Source organism: Sturnus vulgaris, chromosome 1 (genome assembly GCF_052056855.1).
Source record: "Sturnus vulgaris isolate bStuVul1 chromosome 1, bStuVul1.hap1, whole genome shotgun sequence".
NCBI classification, from domain to species: Eukaryota; Metazoa; Chordata; class Aves; order Passeriformes; family Sturnidae; genus Sturnus; species Sturnus vulgaris.
Window position 1 is genome coordinate 135,859,083 of NC_142243.1, and position 25,973 is coordinate 135,885,055.

A 25,973-nucleotide genomic window follows, 5' to 3' on the forward strand; every position below is an offset into this window, starting at 1 on the left:
TAGTTGAAAAGTCCATTCATAAAACTTTTATTCCACTTACATCAACTTAATACACATGTTCTGAACAGTTATGCTTGGATTGTTCATGAAAATTTCATAAGACATTAAACAAAGCTAGCCATCATCTCAAGTTATTTCCCTGTTAACTATTTTTACAGCACATGCATGTTAGGCAAGTATCAAAAAAAAAAATCACAAAAGCAAAAAACCTAAAAAAGTTAAATACATGGGTTTTTGTTTTACTGCTGTGCTCGATATACAGTGTCATTATGAATATCAAGCAATTCATTTTTTACTGCATCTTTACTTGTACATTTGTTCTTAGGTTGCTTAAACCATTTAAATACAAATAAAATGTGTAGCAAAAATAATGAAAGCAACAGCAGGTAACTTTACAAATAATGGAATGTGAACCGTTTCTCTGTCCTTCTCTAGAGAAAGCTGACTGGGTTATCAAACTGTCTTAAGGAACACTTCAGCTGCAATCAAAGATGTACACTTGATTGGAATATTCCACAGATGTCACATGTTCACCTGACATGCAATATCTATGGGATATCAGTTTATTCACAGCCATGTGTGCTCCTGCTTAGATATTCAGACTAACTACACCTGTGGCTGCAACATTGATTATCCCTTTTTTCCATCGTGACAGACCAATATGCAAGCACTCATCTTTGCCTGACATAGAAAGCTGTTTTAACACTGGCCTTGTGGGAAGCCACAATGTACCAAAAGTACTATGCCAAACATGTAAAACTTGTATAAAAATTTCACAACCCTATATTGGCCACCTCAGATGAAAACAGATAAATTCCCCAAATGTTAACTGGCTCTATTCCCCTAATATTAAACAAAACCACATGGGAAATATAGAAATCCAAATAGAAGTAACATAAACCTGTCAAATCGTAAACAAAAACTATTTGTGGGACAGCATGGATGACAAATGGTCTACTGTTTAAATTTCAGAATGAGGCAGATGGAAGTTGGAAGGCTGGTTAATTCTCCCCTCCTTCTCCTGCTTCGGCTTCATCTCCTTGGGTATCCGATGTCCACAACTGTTTAGGAAAGGAAACAGAGTAACAGGTACATGATTATACATTTATTACTAATAATTAGTAAGTAATTTTTAGAAAGAAGGCCTATGTCTTAATAATAACTTCTAAGAGGTCCTACTAAGCACTGTGGAGAAAGACAAGGCACACAGTAACATGCATCTATTTCTTGGCTATGACAAGATGGAAATTCAGTTCTAGGTGACCCAACCCTACACTGCATTTAATGAGCAAGTTTATGAACAGTCAAAACTCAAGTCTCTTGCTCACAAGGCTCATTAAAATACGACTAACAAGCAAGGAAGAATCAGACCTACTGAGCAGGTAAGTAAGAGTCAGGAACTAACAGCAATTTCTTTCTCCTCAAGCAAGTTTTACATGCCTTTCTGAAGGAAAAGCTTCAGTTAAAGTATCTCTCCACATCCAAGGCTACAGCAAACGTTAGCTTTTCTTCAGAACAGGCATGTGAAGGTTTTTTCTGTTTTTTAAACTCCAAAATATTTCATCAAGATCTCTAGCCCTTGGCTCTGTTCAGTTAGTTATGCACCCCTTTAGCAACTTTCAGAAGTGAGCTAGCTGCCAACTTGGCAGCCAGGGAAAAGAGGGAAGAAAATCAGGCTAAGCATGCACTATGCACAAAATGTTATTTTCAGCTCCATAAAATCATACTAAGGAGCCATATATCAAGATTAAGTACTAGCTAAGGAAACTGAGCATCAGCTCCAGAGCAACAGTCAGGGCCAAGAAATTATTCTGTGAACCAAGTATCTCCATGCTGGCTGCTTCCAAACTATTCCCAGCCCAGTATGATTTGTCATCTCTCACTTTATGGAGTTAGAGAAGCATTAACTGAATCATTCATCTCTATAAGGTGGTAAAACACAAACCCAACTAATTCTCTCCACTGACAGTGCTATACCTCTGAAGTCTTACAGAATGCCTTTATTTTTAAAATCCATCATCAGAAAAATTTCATGCTTTCAGGAGCAGAAGGCAACAGTGAAACCTGCACAAGACCAGTAGCCTCGTCCCTGCTCTGAACTAATGCATGGTATCTGCACTTAATCTTCCTTGCTGAAGGCATTAAGCAACAAGTTATTTTACTGGAGACAACAGTACACCAGTAGTGTGTTTCTAGACCCACACTGCAATCTTTAGTACATTATTATATTACATTATTCTCAATTTCAGTGCTTTCAAAGAAATTTCAATTTCTTGTAAGGAATCAGTAGTTTTAGCAGAATTCTATCAGAGGTTTCTATCCTAAATCACCACCCCTAGAATACAGTCACAAGAGTAATTTAGGATGGAAAAGACCTTCAAGATCAGCAAGTCCAACCATTAACACTGCCAAGTCCATCACATCCCCAAATACCACATCTACACAAATTAAATACTTTCAGGGATGGTGACTCAACCACTTCCCTGGGCCACGTTGCTTGATAACCCTTTTAGTGATGAAAATCTTCCTCATGTCCAATCTAAAATACACACTCATTAAGACAAAACGTCCTGAGTGCTTTGAAAGGGGCATTACCAATTTTACCAATTGAGACACTGAGATCAGTTCAACAAACCTGCTGGGGGTGGGACAAAAATGCTTAGGAAGAAGGGCAGCCTTTTATTTAATAAAAGAAAAAATTTCATAATTGAGCAAAGAAATTATCTAGCAATTCCAGTAAAACAGATTTTGATATGTTAAACAGCCCTCTGAATGCTTTCTGCCTTCAGTCCCCACACAGAATGAACACAGACTTCTTCAGCCATACAAGACTCGAGGTAAAACAGAACCAACAACTGAGGAAAGTGCTACTGCACAGAACTGATCAACATGCTGCATCACTGCCTAAAGCCCACCTACCTCAGACTTCACCACCTGCATAACTAGCAAAACAGACCTTTTTATATTTATGAAATTCACTAGTCTTTGTCAGTCACACACATACCAAAAGTTCTACCTCAACAAGTTGTGGATAAACATGAAATCAATGCACTTGTACAGATCAGGCTAAGCATTTAAGGTAAGACATCATTCATTCAAGAATATAGAATCTTACATCTGTTTACAGCTTTCTCCCTTGTAATGGAAAGCTCACACCAATTCTCAGGCCTACTACCCTAATTCACACACTATGGCAGCTCAGTCTGACTTTTGTTCTTGTGTGAAACAATTTGCTTTCTAACTGCTATGACAAGCTTTACATTATTTTTACTGGGAAGCCTGCAGTTAAAGTCAGCTTCTATTCTCTGTTTCAAAACCACTCATTCAGAGGGCAGCTCTTGAGCAATCCCACTCAAGGGGACAGTACACAGACATTGAGAGCAATGCCAACCCTGTATCTGTCTCCAATACAGAGGTTGAGAAATCACTTCCATTTGTTTTGTAGGCAACAAATGGAACAATTACAAGTAGTTTTTGCAGCAGTGTTAAATTGCCATTCCAGTGGAAAAGGCTCCAAAAGACAAGAGAAATTAAATGTTAGACACAAAAGCAGAAAGTATGGTGACTCCAATTTGATACAAATGTACAATTTTACTTGCAGGTTTTTCTAAAGTAGTGCAGTTATTTTGCAAAGATCTCTGATATCAGAAGCACAAAGTGTTAACAAGGGGCTACACGTGGCAACAAGAAGTGTTTCTTATTTTTTCATTTCTTGCTTGCAGCTCTTCTCCCCACAGACCAAGGACTGAACTAAGCCATTTAATTACACTATTGCATGTTTGCTTACATTTAAGTTTCATTTGCTTTAGATGTTTATCTTTGCCAGTTTAAAAGTTCAAAGTAGGATAAAAAAATGCCACACACAAGATGAAGATTTTGATTATTATGACAACTTATACCACAGACAGCTTTGAGTCCAAGGAGGGAAAAAAAAAAAAAAAAGGAATTAAGGAATTAAGACAGTTATGTTACAACTGCCATGGAAATAGCCTGGCTAGCACTGATTTCCATTTCAGCTTTACCAAAATTAAAGCCAAACAAAAAACTTCTAAACAATAGGTCCTTAAATGGACTTGCTAGCTAGTTTTCATGTAGAATCTTCTCCTTACAGATACATTAATGCAGAATAAGCTATATGAAATTCGACACAAGCTTTTAAAGAGGCAAATGCAACTGTATTCTCAAATGCTTTTGAACTAATCACAGTACAGACTCATAATTTAAACATGCTAGATTCCTTGAATAAAATAACCTGAAAAACGTGGTCATTTCTCAGAAAAATCATGTTAATTAGATTGCAAACAAAAACACTCCCCAATAACTAAAACAAACAAACAAACAAACAGAAACAACAACAAAAAAACCCCCAACAAACTAGGCAGGAAAAAGATTTAGCTCAGAAGGATGATGTACTGTAGACTTGTTTCTGAGTGCCAGACACAGCTCCATGGCCAGGAACAAAAAGAACAACTTGGAGTGACAGGAAGATCAATCCTGTCATCTGTACACAAACTTTGATGATACTCACTGTCAAGTTGTCTCTCAGTAACTGCATTATTAGCGTGCTGTCTTTGTATGACTCTTCACTTAATGTATCAAGTTCAGCAATTGCTTCATCAAAAGCCTAGTGTTATAAAAACAAACAACTCCATTAGCCATGTGACAAAAGGTTATGCAAATAATTTAAATGGAATTTCCCCCTCTTTGACTTACCGTTTTTGCAAGGGAACAGGCTTTCTCCGGGGAATTGAGAATCTCATAATAGAACACGGAGAAGTTCAGAGCCAGACCTAATCTGATGGGATGTGTTGGTTGCATCTCCTTTTTACTGATTTCAAAAGCTTCTTGATATGCCTGTTGTGATTGCTCCACTATCCCTTGGGGGAAGAAACAAACAGAAACAAAACCCACAACAAGTAAGTAATTCACACACTGTATCCAGACTTACAATCAGGACTGTGTTCACACTTGCATGAAGAAATCATGTCAGGAGTGAATGCCTGTGAATGAGCATTTTACCTAACAAGTCCCTATTTAATGAAGATTTTATTAAGTTACATTTTCAAATTATAAAAAGGGAGGGAACCAAATCACAGGTTTGAGTGTCTCGTCCCAATGTCCTGTGACTACTTGTATTTACAAGTGTTTGCAGCAGTTTTGTAGCACTGAAGATAAAACCCACCATCTACTTGATGCACTACCACAATTTCAATGTCTTTAAACACTGCAATGCATTAGAAAGCCACATTTCAGTCACAGGAAACACTGATGACCTTTGTCTGTCATGCTGAACCCTTTCAGTAACAGTCATCCATGAGTCTCCATTTAAACTGCTCAGCAAAGATAGTGTGGCATACCTCAACTCAAATTGAGTATGTATTTTAAAAAGCTTCCAAAGCTTCCAAACAGTTCTATTTCCAATGCAGATATGGAAAGCATTTTCACCTAACTTAAAAGTTCTAGTGCCTATAAACTTTGAAGGGAGAAAAAGAAATAATTTGGCTCCTTTATTTTAGAGATTAATCTCTTGTCATTCTTAATTGATTCAGTTGTACAAGGTATTAACACTTGGCAAAAACTGGCAGCTACAACGTGTATATGAAGATTGAGGAGCTCAACAGTTTCCTTTCTCACTGCAGGCACCTGAAGTTAAAGCAGGCTCTGCCTGCACAAGTCAGAGATCACAGCCCAGCACTGCCCACAGGCTGCAGGGGCCCGGGAGGCACTGGATGCCGAGCACAAAGGGGCACTTGTTCCTCAGCTCTCCACCAGCATCTGAGAAAAAGGTGGGCAGAAAGTCATTCAATTCAGATGCAAAAAGGACTCCAACCCTAACATTTCTGGATCAAACCAGAAATGCATCCAGCACGATGTCTGCAGGACTGCAGTTGCATGTATTCAAAAACAAAGAAAGGAATTTTAAGGTGAGGGCTCAAAAATACCGCAGGATTTAAGAAAGAAGTTTTCAGACTCGAAGTCTGAAGACAACTGAATACCAATACTAAGGGTGTATATGCAATCACTATTTGTTCACCTTTAGATATTCACAAAAATTAAAGCATCCTACTGTTCTTTTCCACGTGGAAGAGTGAGGACATGCACTGCACAGTTCATCAACACTGTTCTCTCTGCACTCATCACTAATAATGGAATGCTTCAGATCACACAGCTGCCTTAATACCTTGAAAATGACCAGAAGTTAGTACATTACAGTTGAGAAGAACTAGGTTTACTGCAAAAATGGTGACAAATGTTTAATTCTTCTCATAATGGAAAAGCCTTAGAAAATGGTGCTGTTTATGAAAGGCAAAACAAGCAGAATGAAAAAAAGAAGTAACTTCAGGGAATGAAGCTGAGAGTTTAATTTTTTAGTATTTTTTCTTTAACATAATTTCAAAACAAAGTGCATTTTTTCTCCTTATTTGAGAAAACAGTTACCTTTTGAGCAACATTTCAAAGCACGTAGTGCATAATTTGATGTATTCTGTTAATTTTTAAATCAGTCACACAGTATAAAAAAGCTTTTAACCTTGAATTCTTTAGAAAGTGCAGCTCCAAAGTTCAAGGATAAAATAGAATGAGGTACCTGCTTGACATTCCTGTCTGCTAGACTGCCATAAGGAAGCTCCATTCAATAAAATAAACAATGTTGTTTATGAAGATAACCCAATTCCTAGAGTTAGGAGCTTTATATTCTTGCTGTATTTACTGCAAACGGCTGGAAGAATAGTGTCCAACTCAACAGCCATTCTTTCCTAAACAATAATTATCAACTGCTCTTCTTCAAGGTCACAGACAACACACAGGAAAAACATGTGACACAAAACACTGGAGGTGGGGGATGAATTGAAGAAATGGAAACCCACCAAAAACTGCTCAGGCAGGAGACTGGGTTAAATAGAAATAAACTTTAAAAACACTTTAAACAACGATTTTCACAGTTTAATTCTAGAGCCTGTAACTTAATTCTCAACAGAAAACGAAACTTTGGGACTCAAAATATTGTACCTCCTATGCATGTGAACAGAGATCACTAAAATTACCAAAGGAAAACACGTCAACTCTCTGTAACACATCTAAAGTACTGGTTACACATACAATTCTGCAGTCACCAAGACTGGGTCAGTTTGCATGCAGTAAACAGGAGAAATCGAATTGAGCCTTACATACTAAGTCTCAGAATCTTGGTGCAACTCTATTATCCAGCACGCTGGGAAAACTGGGCTTCACTGTGTAATGCGGATATTGTAACACATGCCAGTAAAAGCAGACACGTCCATCCCCCTTGAAATTATTCCCTGTTTCACATCTATGCCAAGCTCAGTGTAGTCTCTGAAGTGCCACAGACACGTTCTGTGCCATACTGGGGGCTTCATCAGCTTGAGGGCAGTGCAAGGCAGGGGCTGCAGGTGCTGCCTGCACAGCTCAGCCTCAGTGCTCCACACCCCCAGGTGCCGCCCTGTGGATTCACAATTCCCAACTCCTGCAGGCTCAGGGCAGCCCGGGGGAGTCTGACATACCAGGCTGGCTCTGAAGTGTGCTGCTCCTCGGGGCACACTGCCAGCAGCCCTCAAGTGGCTCCAGGAAACAGCTTGGCACTGTTTGCAGTGAGCTGGATCTCATTGCTCTGAACTGGAGGGGACTCTGCACAGAAGCAGCAATGCTGTTAGGGTGTCTCCAACCACAGCAGGTAAGGAACTCAAAATGTTGAGTACCTAATATTAACTTTTTAAACTCAACTTAGGTGAAGGCAACTTACCTGCAACTGTGACAAACTCCTTACATGAAAATATAAGAAACTTGAGTAAATAGAAGACATTTGGACATTTAACTACCATGGTTACAGAAAAAAATCTTCTTAAAAGTAAGATTAATTTTATTAAACCTTTTCTCCTCCAGTTTGTTTCTAGTCTCTTTGCTCACTAAACCTATGCAGACTTCTTATATTCTGCAGAAATGCAGGATAAATGCAAGAATAAGTCTAAGAGGTAAAAACTCCTAACATTCAGTCAGACAGAAATGCATAAACGTGCACTTCAGTAATAAACCAGATATATGTACATGGAAGTCAGAGACAATTTCAAGATTTTGTGACTCAGTGTCTGTTTCGTGCTTCCATCAGCATCTACATGGAAATTTCTGTAACTCTTTTGAAAGCCAACAATCTGTGATTTTCCTTCAGAAAACAGGAAGCTTATTACTGAAGAAATTTACAAATCAGAATTACTCTAAAATTAAGAGTTGTGTCACTGCCTCACCAAAAGCAATCTAACTGGACAATGTTTATCCACGAGCTGATATACAATTTCAATACCTTTCTTGTCATCTCCAGCAGCAACCTCAGCCAAGTAACGGTAGTAGTCTCCTTTCATTTTCAAATAGAAAACTTTGCTTTCTGCTTGCGAAGCATTAGGGATCAAGAACTTTTCCAACAGAGACTAAAAGGGAAACAAAGAACACAGTGTTTTGAACATATGCTGAACCAACAATTCAATTATATTTCAATTTATTTCAAAGTCAAGACAGTTTCACTTCTTATTTTCTTCACATCCTACATAACACAGTCAGCTAGAGAACGTGTTCTGTATTCCAACTCCAGATATAAAAGGAATGCTGCATTGTGTGCCTTGATGGGGAGGAGGCTGTGTCAATTTAGCAGATGAGTTTATATGACTAAAGGATGGCTTTCTATAATATATTATACAGAACCCTGGCAAAAATAAGGTATTCCAAAGACTCTGGGCAGAGGGTATACCATGGAACAAAGTCTGCAACCACAAAACACAATAAAAGGATTTGATAAATCAGAGACCAAATTATTTCACATACACAGGCAATAAATAAGCCTCCTTAGCCCAGTTCCCATTAACTTGAAAGCTCTACTGGCATCACCAAACCTGTATTCTTGCATTTCCAGACAGCTAACAATCTGACATTCAGCTCTGGAGCACCTCTATTTGACTTTATGTGCTGCCCTAACAGGTATTTTCTTTATCTTCCAAGGCAAAGCTAGCTCTCTGGAGTCACTCCACCAAATCCTTCCCATGGGCTGACAGTTAAGACCAGGTTTTTCTAGATTATTTTAACTGCTTGTTAACACAGCAAGTTAACATGGCTGAGGCAGTAATGTAATTTAGCAAGAATTCTATTATGATGAAAAGAAAAATAAAAGGAAAAAAAGTCGCTAGCTCAAACACATTCAGTCAAATTAAGGTACAAGCTTGTCAAACTTTGTGATATTGAGTGCTTGAAGTCAGACTTTAAAAGAAAAGCCAGTTATTTAAAAGTCAAAAAAGATACAGTATGCCTGAATAGTCACAGTTCAGTCAGAAGCTGTTACATATACTTGGTGAAGGCTATGCAGAAAATAATTTTTAAAAGAGGTTTCAGTACAAATTTTTGGCCATCTTTTTTTCCCCCTAAATTAAGATGACTGACACTGCAGTTTTGCTTCACTTTTTTCGCTTTTATTTCCAAGGATACCACAGAAACGGACAAACAAATTTAGTTCCAACTTACAGAATGATGGCTGCTTTACAGCACTTTCCTTTCAAGGCCATCCAGCAGGTTAAATGAACATCTTACAGGACATACTCCTGGGATAGGCATGCCCTGGACATGGTGGGCTGCAACTACTGCACTGTGACATGGGCACCTGTGGTACCTGCTCTGCTTAACAGGCCAACTATTAAGCTACAGAAAACTGTAATTCACAGAAAGAGCAAGAAGAACAAATCTGGTCTTGGTTTTTGTTTTCGTTGCTTTTTTATTTAATCAAAGTACTGCCAATTCATTTATATGAATAATGAATATTTATTGGTAGACTCAAACTTGCGTGAAACCACTCAAAATGAAGGGACCCACCATAGCATCTCTCATCATTTCTATTGCAGCAGACAGATAAAGAAATCAGGCTGACAGACACAAAAGTCAGACAAAGCTCTGTATGCCTATGCTACAGTGAGATAAAAACCTGTGAGTGGACTTTGTTTAGTGGCTTCAACATAGTGGATTTATTCGTTCATCTTTAATATTAAGCCTTTCCAGTAGTGTGGGGCTTGCTATGTAACTTCATTTTATAACCACAAGAGACTGTGAAAAATACTGCATATCCTCACTTCCCATCCAAATGACAGCAGAGACAATTCTTTGGCAACAGAAGGAACTGAACACAAGCCAGTCAGCAGTAGAAGTATTTTTCTGGAGACAGTCAAATGGGCTGCTGAGCTGCCTCATGCCAAAGGCACCCTTCTGAGGGCATCCCACCAAGCCACAAGGGTTCAGAGCCAGCTCTGTCCCAGTGAGGCTGGGAAGTAGCAGGAGGCCAGCAGGTTTATGGGTCACACACCTCAGCTCTCTGTAACTCCTTACACACTGTCCTCAGCACTGGAGAGCTTCAAGGTTTGCAGCTATGACATTTTTGTGAATGCCAAGAAACTCCAATGACAACTGAAGGTTACCAGCTACTGAGAACAAGGCTCCTTACGAGTTTCCTCTGTGAGACTTCAATTAAGCCAGGTGTGTCAGTCTGCACCTACGCTTCTGGCACCGTGGGGAGTTGCCCTCCTTCTGCATCCTTCATTAATTGGCCAGACCAAAATATTTTCAGTGATTCCAGAAACAGAAATTATTCCTCATCTGTATAGGAGGTCATTTGATTAAAATGTACAGCTCTACTCACTCACACAGCAGCAACCAAGCTCCAAGATTTAAACTTCAATTAGATCACAAATGAGGTGAAGTTGTTTGCAAACTGAATGGGTGAATTGCACCAGCAGACAGACAGGAGGAAAGACTACTAATTGTCTTCTTAAACAAACACAACACAAGCAGGGCAAAACGAGCTTGAACACTATAAATCTTGTACTGCAAGAAGTTCTAAAGCCATGTCGAATTTCAAAGACTGATGAACTGAGAAAATACCTTTGAACAGCTATTCACAGAATATAGCCAATGCAGAGACTCCAACTCAAACTGCACTGGCAGCTTACTCATATTTGGATGAAAGAGTCTATTCTATACAAACAACACGTAGGACTGGTGTGCCACATATCTTTGGAAGAATTTTATTTATGCCAAATACTTCATAAACAGCAACAATAAAACCTGCAAGTAGATGAATATTTGAAAGCTAGCACGTGAAATGATTGAAAGATCTCTTACCCTATTATTTATTAAGTCTTACAAATTCATTATGAGTTCATTTATTTCAGGATAAATTTTCTTTTACTGGTGTAAGTAGACACAGACCACTCCTTTAAAGTCAGCCTGAAGATTCAGGGTACACAGACTTATCCTAAAGTGTGGCTGTGAAAGCATAACCTGCATGGATGTGGTGTGATTACAGAAAGCCAGACAGACTACTAACCTTCTAAAGCTCAATTACAGTAGATAGTAGAATCAAAAGCACAACAGATATAACAATTTGTTATCTGCCAACACACCAGCTTATGGAGAATACTGTTTATCCTGTGGATCTTTCTAATAGCTTTAACTGCAAAATGTCTCTGGAGGATACCATTTTTTTCACAAGGAAGAATATCTTGATGTTAAAGTCCTATTGATAGGTTGTTTGTCCAAAGCTTCAGTAGCTCCAGCAATACATGCTCACCTTCTCTCTCCTTTACCAGCTGATAGGGCAGTGTTTATCAGTACAGAGCTGATCACCATACAGGCCATTGAAGTGGCAGCAGCTAGTCCAAGACTGGATCAGTTAAGTGATCTGTATTTACTAAGATGATGTGATCTGCATCACTGCAATGCATACAGCACCCTGACAGCTGCAGTCCACACAGCTCATGTCTATTACATTATATGCAATTAAGGTCTCATGGTTGTGCGTGACGTTCCTGCTATCACGCGAAACTCCCATCCAGGTTTGATATATACTAACACATGGGTAGTTAATTACAGCATCTTGATCAGCATCTGGTAGGAACGAGTCTTCTGAACAAAATTAAATGACCACTCCCTGCCCTTGAAAGCCCTCAAGGACACAGCAGTAATTGTCAAGAGCTTTTAATTCGACAGCAAAAATCTAACTGCTGTGAAACAAGCCATACCATTGTAGTCAATGATGCAGATAGAGCAGCATTTTAGAGCACTTTTCAGCCCAAACCTGTAACACCTTGTACAAGTGCTTCTAACGCTTTTTGTAAGTCTTTTCGGAAAGATTTAATGGGAATTACTTTTTTTTGTTAATGTACTAAGTCTGAGTATCAACTCTTACTAATATGCTGGCTCTTCAAAGACCAGGCTTCAACACTTCACACCTACAGTTTTGGTTATGACTAAGTCAACAGCGTTCTGCTTCTCTGGACTGGCCAACAAACACAGTCAAACTCGGAGATGTCAGCTGTGCTCACACATACCATTAACATTTGGTATGTTCCCTCACCCTCAGCAAGTACTAGAGAAAAGTCTTTGTCTCCAAAGACATACCAAAAGCTGTCTGCACATAACTTGAATTACCCTAATGGTGAACGTCAATCCTGGTTTATTTTAAGCACTTAACTGGAAAGAGATTGACTTCCTTCATTCTTACACATATTCTACCACCTGAACAGGACACAGGCAACAGGTGGCATGAAGCACATCACATTTTGAGCCACTTTGATGAAAGGCTCTAGTACTTTTTCCTTAACCTTTCCAATGTAAGTCTGACAGGTTGAGAGTTATCAGACTGACTTAGGAATATGGAAGAAGCCTAACAAGTAGCAACAAGAAAGCCCCAACAGCCAACCCTCCCCTAAAAGTCTGCCTGCTTCTTACTGCAAGTGGACATGCTTCAGTTGTCCAACTGTGCTGAGGCCTGCAGCTGAAGACAGGAAGCTAACAAAGACTTGAAGAGTCCTTTCCTGACACTTGAAGCCTAAAACTACTCTTGTTTTAAAAGCATTTGCGTCTGGCAAATGACTTGTGTGGGCCAGAAATCTATTCCCAAATCCACCATAAAAGCACTAAATTAATTTTATTTTCATGCTCAGCTTTGCCTTGCTGCTTCTAGTTCAGTGCTTATTTCTATTTGTTAAAGGCTTGGTCTCAGTTTACGTTATTGCCTAGAAACTTTAGATAATTATTAATGAGCTGAAGATGACTGCATCAACAACTAGATTTTCTATTTATATATTTCCCTCCTGACAAGCAGGAAAATAAGAATAGTCATCAGATTCTAGGAAAATGTAGTAGCAATTAGTAGATAATACACAGTAAAAGTACTGAGAACAAGAAGCCTTATTTTTAAATATGAAAAAATTAATTAAATATCTATTGAATAAAAACACTAGAACTGTAGGAGAAATAAAAAGATATTCTTGCACAAAATAACCAAAGTGCAGAATGGCAAAACTCAAAAAGAATATACTGATAAACTTTAGGTACTTTAAATAGTATCAGTTCTTCTCTGAAATAACATGGCTTTTTGTTTAATAAATAAACAGGCTTCTTGTTTTCATGCAGTACGAAGAGATACCTAATAACAGTTATGATGGTTTTTTCTCATTTTGAGAATAAATTACAGAAGAGTACTAGCTGAACTTCAACTCACTTGTCACCCACCCATGGTATATGACATAGAGATGAAGATGACATGGAAGAACTGTTTTTTAAATTCATGTAAGAAACTATCTTTTTTTAAGCTCAGTCTGAAACTAATTTAATATTTAATGTCAACAGCTTAGTATTTTCATGATGTATGTAGCATTCCACTATCTTTCTCCAGGACACTGTAAGAATACAAGAGGGATCCTACCAGCTGACAAGGCTCCTCTGTCTGCTAACCTCACTGCAACACTGCCCAAAAGAGGATGCCACTAGAAAAACACATGAACAAAGCAAGAAAGTGTCATGTTTCTCTTAGCGTTCATCAATGCCCAGGGACTTCCTGAGCCAGATGTGGTTTCTCTGGAGGTAATAACCTTTAATAGGCTTCTTGTTCACATTCCACACATCGTTCAAACTCCCACTACATCAATATAACCTTAATACCCACAATGTACAGGAAAAGAAACTGCAGATACCTGTCTACCTGCATGAGTGTTACTTTCGTCTTTAAGCTACTTCCCAGTTTCATTAAAAAAAAGAAAAGACACCTATCAACTCCCATTAGAAGCTAGCAAGTGATTTTCCATTACTGTTTTCCACATGAGAATTAGGAAAGTTACGAGCTACAAAATTACACACACAATTAGCTGTACTGCATAGACTGGCACACACACTAACTACAAAGGGTTGAATGAAACCATTTGAGGCCAGTCATTTTATTTACATACATACATCTGAATCATTGGAGAAAAGAGACAAATATTTGTGTTTTTAAGAGGTATATTTTTAGACAATCCCTTCCCAAACCCTGTTTTGACCCAGGCTTACTACGCTGCTCCTGATTACAGTTCTGGCCAGAGTTTGGGATTAAGGGCTCTGCAACTGCTGCCTCATGGGTGACCTCCAACCCTCTTGTGAAAAACAAAAGGACCGTTCTCAGCCTTCTACTCCAGTAAAAAATGAAGCTACAGTTTAAAGTTACCTACAGGATTCTCTCTGCCAGCTTGCTCACTAGAACAGGAATACAAAAAAAGCTGTCAATATTAGTGGCTGCTAGGGCACTGGACATCTCTGCTGAAACATCTGCTGAAGAAGGAAACCTGCCTGCTGCCTGTTCTCAGCACCAGTTATTCTTTCTTCCCACAAAATTGGCTGCCCACAGGAACAGCAGAAGCTTGAGAAAAGTGACAAGGTTGGCTGGAAGAGATGAATCGGGAAGCATGACCCTCAGCAGGGGAGAATTCAGAATTTGGGAGACAAAGAACCTTCAAGGAGGAGGGAAGAATTTGACTGTGGACTAATTTGCAGCATTTTTGCAGCAGTGGGAGATGTGATGTGCATAGGGATATGTGGAATCGCTAAGAGCAGGAGAAAGGTACACTGCATTAGCAGTTCTGCTGCAGTCAATCTGGTGAAGATCTAGAAAGGAAACGAGTAGAGGAAATGAAGTCTGAGTAGTAAGACGGTAACTGAAAAAAGATCTAAAAGGACTAATGGACAGAAGAAAATCCCCTATGTCAGAAACAATGGCAAGAGATCTTAATTTATACATAAAAATACTACCAAACCAGTCTAAATGTGTTTCCTTAGAAAAGGGAACAAAAGCAGCATCACATATGTGCAAGCAAAAGAAACATGGAAGAAGTAGGACACCCTGAAAAACTATCTTCATGCTGAGACATCTGCTGGAGGATACATACAAGTGAGTAAGAAGTAGGTGTATGCACAAAAATGCATACAGGGTGCTTGGCATGGACACACCACTGGTCAGCAAAAGAAGAAATGGACAGCACCTGAGGAATGAGGAGCAGCACCTCAGCTGACACTGTGACAGCCACACATGGAGATCCCTTTGCAATCGGACTTCCCCATCTTAAGACTACTATGTCCTTTACTAGCTAGTTGCTTCTACTGTTCTGCTTTCCAATTAGTATTTATGGCAAAGGAGGCAAGTGTGCCTCATTTCAGGATACACACTAGAATAACTCAAAAGATTCCTCAGGTGTTTCATGCCAATCATTATTGTTTTTTTACCAAAGCATGCATAACAAACATGATTGTGAAGGAACCAAATTCTGAAGCACAGGCAAAAATACCTCCCCAATTTTGTAATCCACTCTGAGGAAACTCATATGAAAGGCAGCAGCTGTAAAGACAATAGAAAACATGAGGATTAAAGTATTAAATTTTTTGAGGCATTGTTATAGATCTTAATAAACAGTTTCCACTGACAATCAAAGTCAATATGGAATTTTTACCTGGGCCATTTTTTCTCAGCATCACCTCATTAAACTGCTTCTTGAATACTGGGGACTTGCATCAAAATAAAATGGTACCAGATGCATCAATCATTATTCTTTTCACAACATTCTCTGAGAAACTTGAGATAGTAAACTGAAAACAACAGAGTTGAGTGAGAATTTCTGCCCAGGATGTAGGTCTCAGCTACAGCTACTGCAGCTGTACTCCAAACCAGAACACGTCTTAAGCTGTCTTAAGACTCTACAGTTTTGGTCTCTAAACAAATACTAATAAAACTCCCCATAAATACGATGCAACACTTTTTGTCCTTGCTCAGAAATATAAGCAGGAGCCATTTATCTTTTAGTAGCTTGCACTCTGAGCAGATTTCAAACCTCACGAAGCTATAGGGGTTCACTATAGCATACAGTGCTAATAAAAAGATTAGGAAAAATGCCATTTTAGCAATGTAAATCTAATCTGCATTAGCAGAAAATGACCAGCTAAAAGATCAGATTATTTTTGTTACATCTTTTGTAACATAATCGCAAAGGGTGTAATATCCAGGAAAAAACCCCATCACCAACAAAAACCAGCTGACAACCTTTCTCTGCCTCATTTGAGCTGCCTTAGAGAATCACAGAATCAAGTAGGTTGGAAAAGATCTATGAGATCATTGAGTCCAGCATATTACATATGACTAAAAATTTTAAAGAATTTACTATTGGTCTCAGCAGAACATGACTTATTATTACTTCTCCTTTGAAGAGGCATTGCCAATCTGTCAGATTTCAAGAAAAATAATCCACTGCATAAGAGTTAGCATTCAGTAAAAAAACCCCCCAATTTTAAGAAATAATCACAATCTTAATTCTCTTCAATCAACTTTAATAGCACAAGCTTTTTCAACCTATTTAAAAATGGTAGTCAGCTACTGCCTGAATGGACAACCAGCTTCAGAGCCAGGAGCTGATGTCCGCCCACAGCAAAGTACAAGTAAAGCATTTGAGAAGCTGTTTCAGAAACGCACTTCTGTCACGTGCACAGTAACAAGACAGAAGTTTCCAGATAAAACCAGAGATAGTGCAGTATTTGTTCGTACAGATGTGCAGAGATAATGCACTAACTCTGCACATATTCTGAATTTTATGTTTCTACCACTTACAGCTTCCACAGGCACAAGAAAAAGCTGATACATTACCAATGCAGTGTTTTCTGCTTTTAGACTTCTAAGCAACCAACTAGTGAAATAAATACACTTAGCAACTTCACGAAATTGCAGGTACATGTAATGAAGTTCTTCCTTCAGCAGCACAAAGACAGAGTTCTGCCACAGGTGACTAAACTATCAACTTACTTTATTTTGCTGCTTAGAACTGAGTATCAGCAGTAGGTACATAAAGTACTTGAACAATGAAGGCTGCTGTCAAATAAAGTAAGTTGTCAGTTCGATGCTTTTGAACAGCATAAGCACTCTGTACCTTTCTTTGTAAATCAAAGCCAATTATTAAACATTAATGCCAAATTAAAGTAGTACAGCAAGCTAGTGGTTATAACAGTTTTTTTCTACTTTCAATAAATGCAAGAGGATGTAGATACACGTACATATGTGTATATGCGTGTGCAAGCAGAGTTAATATAAGAAGTAGCTGCAGAGCACCTTAGCTGATTTTATGATAAATGAGAGCATTAAACATATGTGTCAACACTGTGGATGCCCTTCTTGCTAAGATTAGAGTAAATTAGAAACAACACAAGTAATCGCATATTAAAACTGATTCATGAATAATGTTTTAATTATCAAAGATTCAACAGTTTTCCAACGGTCTAATTGCTTAAAAAAGTAAAGGAAATTACTCTTAGGCATTGCTTTCACTGCAGGCAAATAAAAAAACCCAACAAAAACCAAACCAACAACCCAAACCAAAATAAAAAACCAAGAACCAAAAAAACCCCCAAATCTGAAAGGGTGTAGCTACAATTGGGGAAGTGAGTGAAATAATGAGGTTGATACAAATTGCCCCTGCTTCCTACCTTCAACAGACATGAGCAATGATACCAACCAAACCCTTACTGAAAAAAAAAACAGACTTGGAGAGTTAATCAAAAGCTTAAATTATAACCACCCTTGTAAGTTAAGAAATCCTGCCTACATTTTGCTCTGCAATATACAAAAGTTCATTCAGAGAAGCATCTGTGAACCGGAGTACTCACATATTTGCACATATGCTACTAACACATTACCAATTATCATCTTTTAATGCAAATTTTAAGAACTTGAGATGACATCTTGTGTTCTATGTCCAGGTTTGAGCTCCACAGCACAAGAAAAACACAGATATACTGAAGGGACTATGGGGCTGGAGCACGAGGTACAAGGCAAGCCTGAGAGATGGGTTTCCTCAGCCTAGAGAAGACAGCAGATCTTGCTGCTGTGTACATCTGCCTAGAGATGATGGAGCCAAAATCTTCCTTGAGGTCTACAGTAACATCACAAGAGACAACAACACGTTGGAACATGAGAAGCTCTGATGACATGCAAGTATTCTTTCTTTAACAATAAACATGAACAAATATTAAGACAAGCTGCCAGAGAGACTATGGAATCTCCATAGCTTAAAGATAATAAAAATGACTGACAAGACCTTGAGCAAAGTGATCAAACTAGATTTGTTCTGAGCAGAGTTGAACATAATAATCTCCCTTCTAACCCCGATTCTTTTGGGCACCTGACTCCTAGATTTCAACACATTAATCACCCCCTTCTGTGACTGACATTTTTTGAGAATAGAAGAAATGCCTCTCCTTTTTTGATGAAAAAAATGACAGATTTCAAAGAAAAGGGCAGTAAAAAATACAAAATTAAGCAAGCCTGAAGGAGGCACAGAACTGAAGATAGTGATTTTCAGTCAGAACACTGAATTTTCTGTTAGTATCAGGTATCATCATAGCAAGAAAGGTGTATGGTATTGTCGGTCTACAGGTTAGCTACACACTTTAATCATCAGGAGGACACATGGAGCATACCGTGGTTGAGTTTAAAAAAGACAATTCACACGTGCATGTCAAAAACCGTCCAGCTACCCGCAGGAAAGAAGACCAAATTTCCTCACCCTGTCATTAAGAATTATTAAACATTTTATAGAAGTTAACATAGTAACTTATTAGATGTTTGCAGGCAACTAGAAAGTAGAGCCACAGTAATTTGAGAATGATGGCAATAGGCATTAATTCTGTGGTATGTTCTTTAAAAAGCCATTTAGATGCATTCGGCATGGAATTACACTCCCTTCCCCCAATGACCTGCAGCCCCATAACAGGTTACTAATCATTCTACTCTCCCTCTCAACAATATACATAAAAAAGAAATGTAAACCTAAAGTCAACTAATTGAGATATAACCGAACCTTCTGCTCTTACAATTACCACTTCTAGAAAGTGAAGCATGCGTAACAAGTGCAAAGAAATCTCAAGTATGAGCACACAAGGAGTACCTTTTTACACTTCTGAGGGTGAAATTTGGAAGAAATAATGTAGTGAAGAAAGCAAACAATTCATCTTACTGGAAGGTCTTAAACACCACATTAACCTGCTGCTTGTCTGGCAGGAAAGGAGTGGGGGGAAAGTGCAGAGTAGCACCTATGTGTAACAGTAACTCCAGAAGGCTGAAGGACAGCCAAGCTTTGCAAAAGTTCTCCAGACCTCAACAACTCAAAGGGCAAACAAACAGTTAAAGGCTGCTTGGGAACTGCCAGAGGAGATTTACTGAGGACATTTCTGCAGTTTAACTTGGGGGAGGGAGAAGCAACAAGCAACATCACCCAGAAGACTGGGCATCGGGGAAGACCATGGGACCTGTCACATACTGTGCACTTGGAGGGCATGCAGGGACTGCTGCAGCATGTGCCAGCCTAGGGGAGAGTGTCACTGTCTGGAATTACATTCATACTAATGTGAAGATAGTCAGTCATGTTTTCAATTATTAATTTACATTTGGCTGATGTAAAAGACATCCTGAAAGCTACCAGAGCTTCTGAGAACTTCTAACAGACAAGCAGTGCAGAGTGTTAGCTATTCAAAGACCTCTCCATTCTTCTTTGTACTTCAGAGCCCTTGTTAGCTGAAAAATTCAGCTTACTGCAGATTTAATTTGAATCACTTCAGTTACAACTCATTTTTCTACCAGCAGAAAAAAGCAGTTTAAAGAAAATCAACACCTGTTATATTGATAACGATTTTTATTATGGAAATGACAAATAAAAGACGATTATAAATCATTGTACTGGTACTTTAGACAGACTCTCCTTTCTACTATAAAAACTGAAACAGAAAGTGGAGCACACACTTAGCTAACATGAGGAAAAGTATTTAAATAAAAGCTTAATTTCCTGTATCAACTGGAAATTTTCTATAATACTCAAAAGCAGTTTTCAGATGCTCAAGTATGGCAATGTACTTCCTTACACATAGTATCACACATACTATATTACTATTGAAGAATTTGGAAATACAGCCTTCATTGCCACCGTGCAAGGAATTTGTATTACACCAGCACTACCAGAACAACTCCAAACTAGGGCTGGTAGCATTACACTTTAATATATTTAAATGTATATCTGACAGAGCTGGTGCTGGAACAAGGTATTTTAGGTGTCTCTTCGTTGTACAGCAGCACTCTGAGGCTGCAGAAAACAAGAGGATAAATTCAACTCTTTGTAGAGTTGTAGAGGTACTCCATGGCAGGCTGAAGAAGGTTCAAGAAGTGGCAAGAATGCAGATGCTGTCTTTTCCTGTTGCCAGATCAGTGTAAAGGAGAAAAATAAACATTCTGACCTAACCACATAACTATTAAAACTTTTATCATTGGGCCCAATTGGGATGAAGCACAAAAGAAGTTCATCATTAACTGCTCCTATTCTCTGTAAATTAGTAGAAGAGATGGAAACAAAGCACAGTTTAGTATACTTGGTATCTACAGGATTAGAGGAGTTACTTCTCCCAGTACACGAGATTCCATTCCAATAAAAGAGGGAAGACAGTAGGAAGCTGCAGAGGAGCTAGCTTTGGCCACACTCTTCAAGTCACAAACACATTCCTTAAATTGCTTTCCTCCCTTCAACACTCAAGTTAGGACAGCAGTCACACTCAGCTGTGACTTAACACTCCTCAGCATTAAACCTTACCTAAGACACTAACACACAACTGAAGACACAACAACAGCTCAAACAGATCCACAGCCTCAGTAAAAGATACAAAAGTTGCAGAGCTGTTTTTGTACTCTAACTGATTAGGCTCATGATTAAAAGCTTTGAAAGTTTAACATTTCAGGTCTTATTAATTAATGGCATACTTCATACCAATTAAGATTGGGTAAGCCTTGCTTTTCGCTTCTGTAAGCGGTTATAGATTAGATTATGCTGCACAAAAATTACAGAGATCTTATTAAAAGAAACCCCAAAACCAAACCCTAGTTCTACGTTTGCCTGTAGCATTGTGCAGACTCCTGTTCATAATAAAAAACCGAATGTCATCACAGTTCTTTTTTTCCCTGTTAAAGCAAAGTGGATAAAGCAATACAGTCAGCCGTGCTTCCAGGTAAGCAAGAATGTACATGCATAGGATAGCTCAAGAAAGAAAACAAGAGTATGATCTAAATCTTCAATGTAATTCGCAACATCAAAGGTAGCACATGTCATTTGAAAGTACTTTTAAATCCTATCCTTTGAACACAAACGTTTTAATTTTTTTCTTTTTAAATGCAAGTCTAAAAAAGTAGTTTTATTACTGCTAATCGCTGCCTAAGGCATTGTCTCTCCTGGACAGTAATTTTTCTTTAACATATTAAGAAAAATTGGACTGGCAATGTTAAAAATTAGTCAGTCATTAGCTTCTTAAAAATAGTAACATGTCAAAGAACAATAACTTCTTTGAATAATATATGTCTCATTAACACAAAGAGGAATTCAAGTCCATTTTGAGATTCAGAAGATTTAACAAGACTCTCCACCCATATTCCTCCTCTCCCAGGCACTGCAGCAAACTCAAAAGCTGTGTTTTGTTTTAGTTTTTGTATTTAGCATGCACAATAAAAGGCAGTTTCACCTTAACCTGGTTTCCATTATCAGACAAAAAATTAATTGCAAACACTAAACACTATTCTTCTATGGTTTCTAAGCCCAGATTTAATTAAAATAATTTCTTAAACCGAAATGTAGCTTACAAAAGAATCGCAGAATCGAAAGCACCCACCCCCACCCCCCTCTCCCATTAGTAAAATAATTAAAGAAAAAAAATAACCAATCAGAATGCCAAATTTGGATCCTCCTTTCCTTGGCTTGAATAGATGAGCCACCACTTTACAACACAAGTACTAGTAAATCAGTTCTTTCCTATGAGTAAGTTCTGCATTTCATTTTCAAAGTAGAAGTTGAAGAGTTATCCTTACACAAGATAACAAAACATAAAGAATTGTGTGTGTTACAATAACCACAGCATCCACCCTGAACCGGAAGCCAAGACTCAGTCACCCATTACAAACCCTTGGAGAACCAGTATTCCAGCAGCTATCACCACCCGTATCATTTAGTTGTCTCACATCAAGCAAAATTTACACTACTCCTTCATCTTAACTTTCATTTAGTATCAGATCTTCAGGCACTTAGCTATTTAACACTTCCCTCATGTCGCATGTCATTCTGTCACCTGGAGGTGATCCCTTGTCACCCATGGGATGACAGCCAGCAGTGTCCCCACTGTCGTGGACAGCTCTATTGCTGGCAGTCACCTCCACCTCACAAGTGCCTGCAGCACCGAGCAGCTGCTCCTCGTGTGCTCACTGAAGCACCACGGGCGTGTGCATTTGAAAAAACCTGCCAATCTAGAATAAGCATTTGGAAGAGGTGTGGATTTCATAAACCAGCCTCTCGGTGAAAATGCAGCGTTGCTTTCTGTGCACGTGCACATTTTAACGTAACTACAAGTCCCAGAAAATGTTTAACTTCAATACCCTTCTGGTTTGCTACAAAAAAATATAAGTTTAAGTGGGTATCACAGCATTTTTACTGCCTCTTCCTGCAGGCAATTTTCTGCACGGCTGAGTCATAACTAACATTACATCATCTTACCCAGGGAGGGGCACAATTTCCGTAGAGTAAGAACTACCTCCTACAACCACAGCAGCGTATTAAAATTGCAGAATCGAAATCAAAGAGATCTAGAATACAAATACTGCATTAGGGGGGAAGGAGAAACCCCCAAACTAAACCTGTATACAGTTCAGTCTCAGGAAAGTATGTTGACCTTTCATAACTTTACGTACAATAATGTTTCTATGTCTCCAAGTTGATTAGCATTCCTAACTATAAATTGTATATAAATAATCAGCACATTAGAGGGAAAGAAAAATTCAGACGTTTTTTAAACCTTATTGTCAGAAATAGCATAGGAGACCAAGGCATTACTGACAGACTAGAAATAGTCCCAGAGGGCCAGCACCATTTACTCTGTAAATAAGTAAAAACGGATCAACAGTTTCATTATTTCTCACCAGCACATCATTGCAGATGTCTCTTAGCTCAGTCTCAATTTTCTCTCTGTATTCTCGAGCCATCTGCTGTTTTTTCTCAGCGCCTTCCGTCTTTTGTTCAATACTTGAGACGACTCTCCAAGATGACCTACGGGCTCCTACAACATTTTTATAGGCAACAGAGAGAAGATTCCTCTCTTCGTTGGACAACTCAGCTCCTTGCTCAGTCACAGATTTCATGCAACTTGCCATGTCATCATATCTTTCAGCCTGCTCAGCCAGTTTGGCCTTCTGCACCAGCTCATTTTTATCCATGCTGATATTTCTAAAGAGGAAAAATAGTGAGGCATTATTCAGACATTGGTCAAGGACAAAGGTGTTTTAACTTCATAGGCAGAGCAACCTGTATTTGTAGTAGGAACTGCAGTAGTTTGGAACTGTAAGAGCTACAACTGAAATCCAGAACACAAGGCATACAACAGCATTGGATGCTCAAACACATGCACACATAGAGTAGAGAGTTAAAGCCACTGGTTCCTCCTGAAAAACTGTAACTTTTAAAAGTATGTTATTCTAATAAACACAAACAAAAGCATCCAAAGGTGAACTGAAACCAAATAACTTCTATCTTATACACAAAAATGATGCTAATTCTTTGCCACCACTCTTTCAAAAGACTACATTATGAGTGTAGCAAAATTGACAAAGAAAATCCTTAGTAGTAAGCTTTCCACATGGGACAACCAAATAAAGGCTGGACAAACAATACCAAGCAGCATTCTGAGCCTTAACAGAATTATACAGTTACATGCAGTGGTACTTCACATAAACATCAAATCAAATCCCACACTGGATGTTAAAGTCAGAATGCAACAAATATGAAATTGCACGTTGTACACCCTCCCACAATTCTAACTCCCTTTCCCAAAATGGAAATCCCCACTATGGGATGGTCTGTGTCAGGTATTGCTGCTCTGCCCAGGAGGCTGTGCTTTCAGAGACAAAAGAAAATTTTACTACTTAAAAATATTAGTTTAACATCAGTATTTCAGGCAGCACAACGTGTCTGAAATGCTTCATAATCTGTCTTATCAGCACTTAAAAAATTTTAAAATCAAATTCTGCTGAGTAGAGGTATTGAGAAATTTCTTTTGGCACAGGAAGAAAAAATACTTGTCCTCCACGCCCCATCCTTCCGTGTATCCTAACTTGATCATTTGGAAGACGAACTGGTAATGTGCTTTGGGGATACATTATCCTTTAAAGCTTAACAGTATTATTAAAGCATGAGCCAGTTCTGGTCATGACTGCTTTACGTATTTCTGTATGATCCACACACTCCAACCAAGCATCTTCATTTTTAACCACTAAGAAAGACTTTTGCCATTTTGTGCGACGTTAGGAGAAACAATGGCAGGGCTATGCTCGGTCTTTGGGAGTAAATTAAGCACATTTTAACATTCCAGGTGACTGCAAGTTTTACCGGCACCTGTCCCTAACAGGGGGGCACAAACCTGGCGTTTGTTTGCAAACGCGCGTTGAAGAACTCACCCGCACCGCGCGCGGCGGGGTTAAGGAGCCATTTTAAAGCGAGCGTTCGGCGCTTGTGATTTACCACTCGGCGTGACCGGGGCAAACGCGGTCACAGCGCCGGCCCCGCCGCCAGTCCCCGGGCCCCGCGGGCTGCCGCGGCAGCATCGCCGGCCGGCAGCATCCCCGGGCGGGCCGCCCGCCGCCCCCGCGGGCTGGGCGCTGCCGCGGCTCCGGCACGGCGAGCGCGGTGACAGCAGAAAATGGAGCGGCCCGGGGGCGGGCAGAGCGGAGGGCGGGGCGGGCGGGCGGCCCCGGGGCGCTGCGGCCGCCCCTCCCTCCCTGCCTGCGCCGCGCCCGCCGCGGGGACACCGAGCGCCGCGCCCGCCGCCTTTGTCACGGCGGGTGGGCGCCGGAGCCCGGCCCGCCCCGATCCCGCTCCCCTCCGCCCAGCGCCCCCGGGGGAGGATGCCGCGTCCCCGCCCCGGAATAGGGAAAGCCCGCGGGCCCATCCCCGGGGGATTCGGCGCGGGGGAGGGGGAGCGACGAAGGAGGAGCCCCCACCAGTCCCGGGGGAGCCGCCGCTCTCGCCCGGACCCCTCGGCCGGGGCGGGGAGGATGGGCGGAGGCGGGGGGGCCTGGGCGGCGAGGGGGGGCGGCTGGGGGGGGCCCGGGAGGAGGGAGGGAAGCGAGCGCGGCAGAGGAGCGGCCGCCGCCGCGACTCTTCCGCGCCCGGGCAGGGCTCCCGGCGGGAGACCACACCCGGCAGCGCCCGCCGCCCGCGCCCCGGCCCCCGCCCGGCGGGGGCGGCGCTCCCCTCCCTGCGGGCGCGGGGTCGCCCTCACCTGCCGCCCCCTCCGCCGCTGCTTCCCCCTTCCCCCCCCCCCCCATCCCCGCCGGGGAAGGGCCCCCGCCGCTCCGCGCGGCGGCCCCCGCGCCCCGCTCCCTCCCCGCGGAGTCGCCTCGGGGGTAGCAGGGCGAGCTGGGCGCTGTCTCCCGGCCGCCCCGCTCAGTGCTCCCGACCTGCCGCGTGCCGGGGGGGCCGGTCCCGGGCGGCGGCCCCGTTACCTGTGCGCGGCGGGCGGGCGGGCGGGCGCGGGTGCGTCGGTGCGGGCGGGCGGCCGGCGCGGACTGT

The 25,973-nt window shown here is 40.5% G+C and overlaps 1 protein-coding gene across 2 annotated transcripts; it reads right to left on the reverse strand.

The window, feature by feature from the left end:
- Positions 1 to 25,973, reverse strand: YWHAZ (tyrosine 3-monooxygenase/tryptophan 5-monooxygenase activation protein zeta). 2 transcript variants are annotated; one of them, XM_014879792.2, is made up of 6 exons: positions 25,907 to 25,973; positions 23,330 to 23,633; positions 8,315 to 8,438; positions 4,714 to 4,877; positions 4,529 to 4,624; positions 1 to 1,061 (listed from the first exon to the last, which is right to left on the reverse strand). In XM_014879792.2, the coding sequence occupies exons 2-6, from the start codon at positions 23,621 to 23,623 to the stop codon at positions 1,002 to 1,004; spliced, it is 738 nt and encodes a 245-aa protein (XP_014735278.1). In that variant the 5' UTR covers positions 23,624 to 23,633; positions 25,907 to 25,973; the 3' UTR covers positions 1 to 1,001. The 2 variants fall into 2 exon arrangements, with proteins under 2 accessions (XP_014735278.1, XP_088011208.1); XM_088155082.1 differs by having other exon boundaries at positions 25,862 to 25,973.

Bases quoted from the DNA above. Each gene is read 5' to 3' on its own strand.
- YWHAZ (XM_014879792.2), bottom strand. From the start codon at position 23,623: ATGGATAAAAATGAGCTGGTGCAGAAGGCCAAACTGGCTGAGCAGGCT. The intron at 8,439-23,329 runs GTGAGAAATAAT...TTTCCCTTTTAG, and splicing joins ACATCTGCAATGATGTGCTG to TCTCTGTTGGAAAAGTTCTT. The intron at 4,625-4,713 runs GTAAGTCAAAGA...TTATAACACTAG, and splicing joins CCTGTTCCCTTGCAAAAACG to GCTTTTGATGAAGCAATTGC.